Source organism: Falco peregrinus, chromosome 3 (genome assembly GCF_023634155.1).
Source record: "Falco peregrinus isolate bFalPer1 chromosome 3, bFalPer1.pri, whole genome shotgun sequence".
Classification (NCBI taxonomy): Eukaryota; Metazoa; Chordata; class Aves; order Falconiformes; family Falconidae; genus Falco; species Falco peregrinus.
The window spans coordinates 71,786,593-71,795,649 of record NC_073723.1 but is presented as its reverse complement, the minus strand read 5'-3'; the positions used below and the strand labels follow the sequence as shown (position 1 = coordinate 71,795,649).

General features: G+C 40.9%; 1 protein-coding gene across 2 annotated transcripts in view; it reads right to left on the bottom strand.

Moving 5' to 3' along the window:
* Nucleotides 1-5,982: 5,982 nt before the first annotated feature.
* Nucleotides 5,983-9,057, bottom strand: part of NR4A3 (nuclear receptor subfamily 4 group A member 3) — a 29,064-nt gene continuing 25,989 nt past the window's right edge. For both annotated transcript variants that reach the window (XM_055800385.1, XM_005231125.3), the window contains one exon: nt 5,983-8,174. In XM_055800385.1, coding sequence (XP_055656360.1) covers nt 7,912-8,174 — 263 coding nt within the window. In that variant the 3' untranslated portion in view covers nt 5,983-7,911. The remainder of the gene's footprint in view (nt 8,175-9,057) is intronic.

Here is a 9,057-nt window from a genome sequence, read left to right as displayed (position 1 = left end):
GTGGCCCTCCTCTGGACCTGCTCCAACAGGTCGGTGTCTTTCTTATGTTGAGGGCCCCAGGATCGACACAGTGCTCCAGCTGGGATATCACGAGAGTGGAGCAAACGGGCAGAGTCCCCTCCCTCAGCCTGCTGCCACACTTCTTTTGATGCAGCCCAGGATACAATTGGCTTTCTGGGCTGTGAGCAGACATTGCTGGCTCATACGGAGTTTTTCATCCACCAATAATGCCAAGTCCTTCTCCATAGGGCTACTTCCAATACGCTCATCGCCCAGCCTGTGCCCACGTTTGGGACTGCCCTGACCCCGGTGCAAGATCTTCCACTTGGCTTTGTTGAACTTCATGAGGTTCATGTGGGCTCAGCTCTCCATATTATTGCATAGTAAATTAAATGTCTGTAAATGCTTTTGGTATGCTTGAATTAAAATATTTCACGTGATCTTTGGACATTCACAGAACTTAAGGTTTTGCGAACAGAAGGCTTGTACTCTGGCTTGAGCAAGATTTAACATCTACATTTAAAAGTAGCTTGCCTAGGAAGACGCAGCTAAGCCTCCATACCTTTCCTTACTACTTTTGCACATGCCGGTGTAGAAATCAGCTGTTTGTACTGAATCTTGGACTAATTTGAAGTGTAAGAAATGGAGCTTAACACAAGTGCAGGTAGGGACTGCAGCTACTTCATAACGGGTGCATGCAGAGGTGTAAGAAAAGTGGCTGTAAATCAGAGAAGTTATTAACTGAATCCTGGGGACATGGGGGAAAAAACCCTGTATACATACTGAAGAAGTCAATCATTAAAGTAAGGTATAATGAGGAATGGGTAAAAGAGGGAAAATTATATGAGACTGTACCGAAAACATTCCAAGTTGCCAACCCTAATTAGTGTTTGTGAAATCCCTGACTGTTGCCATGGCAATAAATGTGATACTACAAATGCGGCATTCTGACTTCTTCACAGGATCAAGCAAAGTTGGAAAGGAGCAAATCCCTGTGTAAACATCAATATCGTCAATTAATTAGGAAACACAGCAAGATAAATAACAAGACCCCATGAAAGGTAAATTAATTTTTGTTTCCTGTCTGCTGTGTTTGAAAGTTTCCCCAGTATCAAGCCATCTCTGTAATGCACTTTCGTTCTGCAGTAGCGCTTAATCACAGACCACAGTGGAAGTTATTGTAGAGGGAGATTTTTAGTACATTACTTAGCAGGTTAAAGACTTCGGTTTATTTGAGATATTTCAGCAACTTAAACACATTTATTTCTTTAAATCCCACTTAGCTTGTTTGTCTATTTATTTGAGATAAAATTGTACCTTAACAAGCTCAGAGTTCTCTGTTCTTTGAAGGAAAATTGATAAACAATCTAAAATTGAGATCATCTTGAGTGACGTCACGCAGCATGTACAGGACAACCAGGGAATCAGGCCCAGCCAACATGGGGTTATGAAAGGCAGGTCCTGCCTGATGAACCTGATCTCCTTCTACGACAAGATGACCCACTTAGTGGATGAGGTAGAGGCTCTGGATGTTGTCTGCCTGGACCTTAGTTAAGTCATTGACATCTTTTCCCACAGCGTTCTCCTGGAGAAACTGGCTGCTCATGGCTTGGATGGGTATACTTTTTGCTGGGTAAAATCTGGATGGATGGCCAAGCCCAGAGAGTGGTGGTGAATGGGGTTGAATCCAGTTGGGGGCCAGTCACAAGTGCTGTTCCCCAGGGCTCAGTATTGGGGACAGTTCTGTTTAATATTTTTTCAGTGATCTGGACCCTCAGTACGTTTGCAGATGACACCAAGCTGGGCAGGAGTGTTGATCTGCTTGAGGGCAGGAGGCTCTGCAGAGGGATCTGGACAGGCTGGACCGATGGGCCAGGGCCAGTTGTGTGAGGTTCAACAAGGAGAAGTGCTGGGTCAATCACAACAACCCCACACAATGCTACAGGCTTGGGGAAGAGCTGCTGGAAAGCTGCCTGGTGGGAAAGGACCTGGGGGATGGGGGTTGGCAGCCAGCTGAACATGAGCCAGCAGTGTGCCCAGGTGGCCAAGAAGACCAACAGCATCCTGGCTTGTATCCGAAACAGTGTGACCAGCAAGACAAAGGAAGCACTGGTGAGGCCCCACCTCAAATCCCATGTTCAGTTCTGGGCCCCTCACTGCAGGAGGGACATTGAGGTGCTGGAGCGTGTCCAGAGAAGGGCAGCGAAGCTGGTGAAGGGTCTGGAGCACAAGTCTCATGAGGAGCGGCTGGGGGAACCGGGGTTATTCAGCCTGGAGAAAGGGAGGCTCAGGGGGGACCTTATTGCTCTCTGCAGCTGCCTGAAAGGAGGGTGTAGGCAGGTGGCAGTTGGTCTCTTCTCCCAAGCAAAAAGCAACAGGTCAAGAGGAAACAGCCTCAGGTTGTGCCAGAGGAGGATTAGATTGGATATTAGGAAAATTTTCTTCACTGAAAGGGTTGTCAGTCATTGGAAGAGGCTGCCCAGGGAAGTGGTTGAGTCACCATCCCTGGAGGCATTTAAAAGATGTGTAGATGTGGCACTTAGGGACACGGTTTAGTAGTGGATTTGGAAGTGTTAGGTTAACAGTTGGACTCCATGATCTTAAAGGTCTATTCCAATCTAAATGATTCTATGAAAATATGAAAATATGAAAAAATGGCATTTTTTCCTCCATGTTCTTGTCTCTTGCATGACTTCAGAATCTTGTGTTTGACATTAAAGTAGCCCCATTATACACACATAAGTATCTTGCCATATATATGATATCTATTTACAGCTGGAATCCCACCCTTCTCTTTAAAGAAAATCCTTGCTTTTGTGAGTTTATGCCAGAATCTTGATCTCATCCAACTTTCACAGCCATGTCACAACTTCATGTATTCAGACTTCTTCTGCAACCAAATCCAGCCAGAACATTCCATATTATGAATATAAAAGTAAAGTTTGTCTAATGTTAAAAAAGAAAACAGAAGAAAAATTGCTAGAAGTGTTTCCATATGGTAAACAAGTTTCTTTTTCTTTTATTTGAAAAATCACTGTATTGGTAATTCTCACAAAATGTGGGTCTGGAATACATTTCTTAAATATGTCATCTGCTGCTAAGAATTTGATTAATTGACTCCCCAATTATTCAATTACTGCATCAATAGTTTGGCATTTTTAAAAGTTAGTATTTTTATCCATTAGTAACTACTGTTTAATCTGTATCTTACAATATTTCTAATGGTCAATTTCATTAATTTACTAAGGAACAGAAAAATATCTTTTTTTAAAATACTATCTAGCTTGTATCTCAGCTTAGTTCCAAACATGTGATTGACCAGGATTTTGAATAATCTCATGGATGACTTATATATGCAGGATAAACAAGATCAGTTTGAATACAGGGACTATTTTGAATTTTTCAGTGCTTTTATCATGTTTGCATAAAATTCAATACAGTGGCAGCATAAATTGCCCAGGGAAAGAAAAGGAAAACAAATTAAGAGCATTCACTGGACACAAGCTCAGTAAACAAAAGTTTTTATTCCCAGCTCTGTGACTGAAACGCTGTATGCCCTTGGGCATGGCACTCCTTTTTTGTTGTGTTGCTCCTTTCTGTCTATTTGGACTGGAGCTTCTCCTGGGTGGGTGCTAGAGGTGCTGATCAGGGTAGCTAGCAAAACGGGGTCCTCATCTCTGTTGTGGCCTCTAGGTGTTGCTATAATACAAATAATTAATCAAAGGACGTGTTTCATGGTGTCCATAGAGGGAGTTGCCAATTTTTGTCAGAGCCATGCTTAATTTTATGCAATTAAACCCCTCTCTCCCTCCTTCCTTTCTGCAACATTACTGAAGTTTTAGCTTTGTATATTAGACAAATGAACCTGAATTCGAAAAGTAAAAGTAGGGAAGGTGTAGAAAGAGATTTGACTCACCTCTAGTTAGTTGTTCATTTTGGGGTGCCTTGGTGCCAGCCTCTGTCCAAGGATGGTCTCTAGTAGAGGAAGCCTCTATGATATTCCTGACTCAGCCCAACCTTCCACTGCCAGAGTCAATCATCAGGCGTCACAGCCCCTCACAAGGACTCTGGCACTGGTGTGCTTTAGGAGTATCGGCACGAAAGGCACACGTAAGGACACAAGTGCAGGTGATTTAGATCAGGACACAGTTCTGTTCTCATGTCTAAGGACACAGCTTATGGCCCCTGAAGTGATTACAAATTGAGATACTTGTGAGTTCAGTGAGGATAAGCTTTGTCTTGTTGGGTGAAAATTCAGACCCTGGTACAGGCTGGTCACAAGATCTGCATGTTTTGCCTAACAGGACCATTAAGCAAAAATCATTGTCATTATCATTAACAATTCTAGGGTTCATGGTTTAATTTTTAAAATAAGGCATAGGAAAAAAGCAACAAATAATTTGGAAAAGTTTGAGCTTTTGTTTTGCAGCATTTCCAAAGGAGCTGCTGATGCTGCAGCTCGCCACAGCTCATCATTTAATGGAACCTCCAGCTGAGCAGTTCCTGCAGAACAGCTCTTGTGGAGGTGTGCCAGAGCCATCAGTATTGATGGTGATACCTGGAATAGTATCAGATGCCTCTCAAAACTGCATTTGTTGAAAACGCATTTGCAGCCAAACAGTTTTGTCTGGCAGGGGATAAAGGATCCCTCCTGCAAAGCAAAGGCACAGTAAGGAGAGGAATTGCATGCACATTTAAAGAAAATGCTGCAGGTGCCTGCTGAAGCGATGTCTTACCAGAATTTACTGACACAAAGGGGCAGAAGATGGGATTAGAGCTCTGGCCTCTTTCTAGCCAGACATAGGTGCTATGGGTCCACGAGCCCTATAGCCATGCCCTCCCTCCCTTGTGGATGTCATCATCTGCGAGTTAATTGCAGTCCCTTCCTGGCGTGTAGAAGTACAGCGAGGGGCAGGTAAGTCTCTCTGCTCTGGACTGTGTGTGGTTCAGCCTCTGGGACAACCATGGTCCAGCTCCCAATATCTGAGATTGTGTAACCAGATACTGCCGGTCTTAGTGTATTTATACAAAAGCTATTTTAATCAAAAGACTAGCCATTAAATTGCCAGTGTTCTTAAGCATGCTTCACCAATTTTTCCACTTTTAAGACTCAAGTAGACAACTTTTTTAATGTTTTATAAACGATAAAAAATTCACATCAGATTTTAACAGAATTAAGCATACTTATTCAACACACATGGGGCCTCTGAAAAAAATGTTATTCAATTTAATAATTTTAATTTACATTGTATATGTACAAGAGCATTTCTTTCAACCCACAGGTTAACACCACCAAAAAAAAAAAAAAAAAGAAAAAGAAAAAAGTACTGCGGTTAGCGGAGTGAAGAAACTCTCGAAACACTGTTGTCTGAAATAAAAGCAAGGCACTCTCCCTTAACACCTGATATATTCCTGAATTCTGCCTAGACAAAGGCATGTTCACACTGAGAGAGCTCTAAGAAAAGTAGATTTATTCTGCGTTAACTCTTTCTTTTGCCACTGTGACGTGTCACTGGTTGTACTCTGGGATCAGTCTGAAGATGACATGAAGGACAATTCCACAGATGACGGGATTTGGGAGAGTATCACAGTTAAGACTATCTATGGAAGACTGGAGGACACTGGCTACGTGAAATCTCACACGGGGGCTCTGGACCTGCTACCTCCCACTCACATTCTACTTAATAAATAAACCTTGCTCAACGAAAAAGCAATTTTACTGCACTATGCTGATTTGCCTGAAAATTCTTTGTAAGGGCCCACTCACAAGAAGTGCCTGCAAGCCCTCCTCTGGCTGGTGCTCAGCACCTGGCAGGATTTGTCCCCAGATAAAAGTAATTTCTCAAGGGACTTTGTGTCTTACACAAAAGGACAAAAGTAAACATAGTTCTGGATTTTGTGTCTGTATGTTTTTGTATGCGCACATGTGTGTGAGTGTATATATATATGTATATATATATATTTAGTATATACAAAAGCAAATTCAGTCAAAATATATTTGTCTTGCTGGTCAGGCTTGTTACAGCAACCTACAAGAAACATTAGCTTCTCTGATATTTAATTATGCTATTATGTTTGCACATAAGCTTAAAAGTCAATACAAAAAGCAATACTTTTCCAAATATTATCTGCAGGTAAACTGGAAATATTAACTATAGTGATTAGAAGTCTGTTTCCCTATTGACACTACTATAAATCTTGATATAAGAATAATTTTTTCATAAAAGCACATCCAAACATAGTTAAGTGATAAAATACCAGATTACTATTTGAAAACCATACAGTGACTCAATATCTGGGTTATCCTTTGCAGCAATTAGGCAATTCATTTGGCATCTGTTTGATTGTATAATTTAATTTCCATATAAACAGCAGAGTTTAAAAAAAGACAAAAGCTAGAATGTTTAAAGCTAACAAAAGATACAGTGACATCAGGTTGACATTCAAAAATTTCCTTAGCAAAATGACCAACAAAATTTTGACTTAATACAGTGCATATAAAGTTTTTTAGAACTAAACTTCTTAAATATTATTTGAATTTAGCAAAACATGAGCAAGATTTTAATATCAAAGTGCTAAACAGTACTGCCTTAGAAGTCACTGCAAATAAACTGTAAAATAACTCTGCTTGTGATTTGACAAGATATTTTATATACAAATGGTTAATAAAAAGACACGCGCACACACACACACGCACACAAATATAGGTATATACATATATATATATACACATTATATATATGTATATAGTTTTCCAACTGGTGTATCTGAGTCAGTGTGAACACCCCATTTAGTTATCGTGTGTAACAGGGCTCCCATGAGCTGGCAGTCATTGCAATAAATACAGGCAAAGCCATTACAATATACCATGCATACAAACATTTATACAAATAAAGACACTATGCGACAAATTATTTCATATTAATATGGCATCAACAGTATAAACATACAAAAAGAAGTACGAACACGGAATGTTTAAACGCAGCCCACTATATCCTTCCTAGCACTTACATTCATACTATTTTACAAGACTTGCTTGTTCTTGAAAACCATCTTCTGTCTGTTTACTAACTAGTCACTTATGTTAGAAGTCTGGAACTGACCTATCCCTGATGCTGACCCTGTATGCTCCAATCACTACTTACGCGGGTTTCCTTAGCTAAGGAACAACTGAGGCACAATTGCTCCCGTGTCTTCCACATACATCTGTCAATAAGTCACGCTACATGGAATCAAGTTTGGAAAACTCTGTCAGGTAAGTTAGTGCATGTAATTTTCTCACTTGATTTCTTCCGTTTGTTTTCATAGTAAAATAAATTAGTTAATAAACGAGACTTGGTAAGACAGCACTTTAAAAAATTGCACTTGAACATGGGAGCTAACAGCCATTGTCATTTTGCTATATTTGATTTGTATGAAATGTTCAATTGAATGTACTTTGCTAAAAAAGTGAATTTTTTGTTTAGATTGTGCTGATGTATGTGCCCTTGATGCAGGAAGTATGCTAAAGGTATCCTCACAAAATACATACTACCCTGGCAAACAACTATTTGCTGTTCTTGTTTTCAAACACAGCTTCTACAATTTTATTCCTCATATACCATGAGGTGTTAAACAACAGATTTAAAACAGTCATGTTAACCTTTTACTGCTGCTGGGATAGCATTGTCCAAAAGTGCCATATTAGCTGTTTAAAAAACCCAAATCACACAAAAGAAAACAAAGAACACAACCCCAAACCAGTAAGCCAGTAAGTTTCAGGCCTCAGGTTGTAAGGACAAAGCGCCAGAAAAGACCTCATTTTAGACTCGGAGCTGCTTTTCTGTTAAGTGAGGGCAGAAATGTTAGCTGTAAGTCACGATCCGTTTGCCTGCTCTGGTGGGCATTTGCCTTTCAGGAGGGTGGTTTGACTCAGAAGGGTAAGGTGTCCAGAAACAGCCTGTCGATAATGGAAGGGGCTGGCACCAAATCTTCCAGTTTCAGGTAAAAGATGCGCTGCAGTCCCAGTGTGCAGAGAGAACGCAAATCAGCCAGAACACCCAGTACCTTCGGCTCTGCAGACTCAAGCGGTTGTCCTTTGTTTTGGCAACTGAAAGTTAAGTGATCTTTCAAACTGCTTGTGATCTTGTTGCATAGCTCTTCCACTTTCTTTGGTTCTTTTAATCCATGTCGTTCTGCAAAGCAAGAGAAAAAACACATCAGCATCTCTACCACGAATTGAAAGAACTCGTTTTCTTCAGTGTAATCCAAATTCATATCCTGGTACTCAAAGCAAAAAGTGCTTTGGAAGTATAAGATTTCTCAAAACAGCTGGGGTTATACGCTAAGGTCCCTTTCAACCCAAACCATTCTACGATTCTTTACTGTGAGGGTGGTGAGACACTGGACCAGGTTGCCCAGGGAAATTGTGGATGCCCCATCCCTGGAAGTGCTGAAGGTGGGGCTTTGAGCAACCTGATTGAGTGGAAGGTGTCCCTGCCCATGGCAGGGAGGTTGGAACTAGATGATCTTTATGGTCCCTTCCAACCCAAACCGTTCTATGATTGTGTGACCCCATGTCAGTTAACCTTTCTGACATGCAAAGTAAGAGATGGCAAGTGCCCTTTTCTCTTTAGCTGCTAAAATGGGTGGCAGAGACGCTCAATTATGATTGAAATTCTAGTACAAGGAGGCCAAGCATCCTGTGTATCCTGCATAATTTTCATGATATGAGACAGAATTAATTGGGTGATTTTCCAGCAAAACTATCACAGGAGGTGTTTTGGAGATTTCCGAGCTTCCCCACCAGTTGTGAATGCTCTATAACTATGGCAACCATTATTTATTCAGTGAATTCAAGTGGCGATCGATATCCTTAGCCAGCTCCATCAGCGTCCGGCCTAGAATTCCACCAGGAATTTGCAGACACTGTTATAAGAAACTAAAGGCACCTTACCACCCTTTGTTATTTTCATCAGCTGCTGCTTTTTAGTTTATTCATTTTTAGAAGGTCTAAGATAAAAGAAGCCTGGAAGTTAACTGTTTTGCTTTGTGTGAGCAATGCCTCAAGTGGAAAGG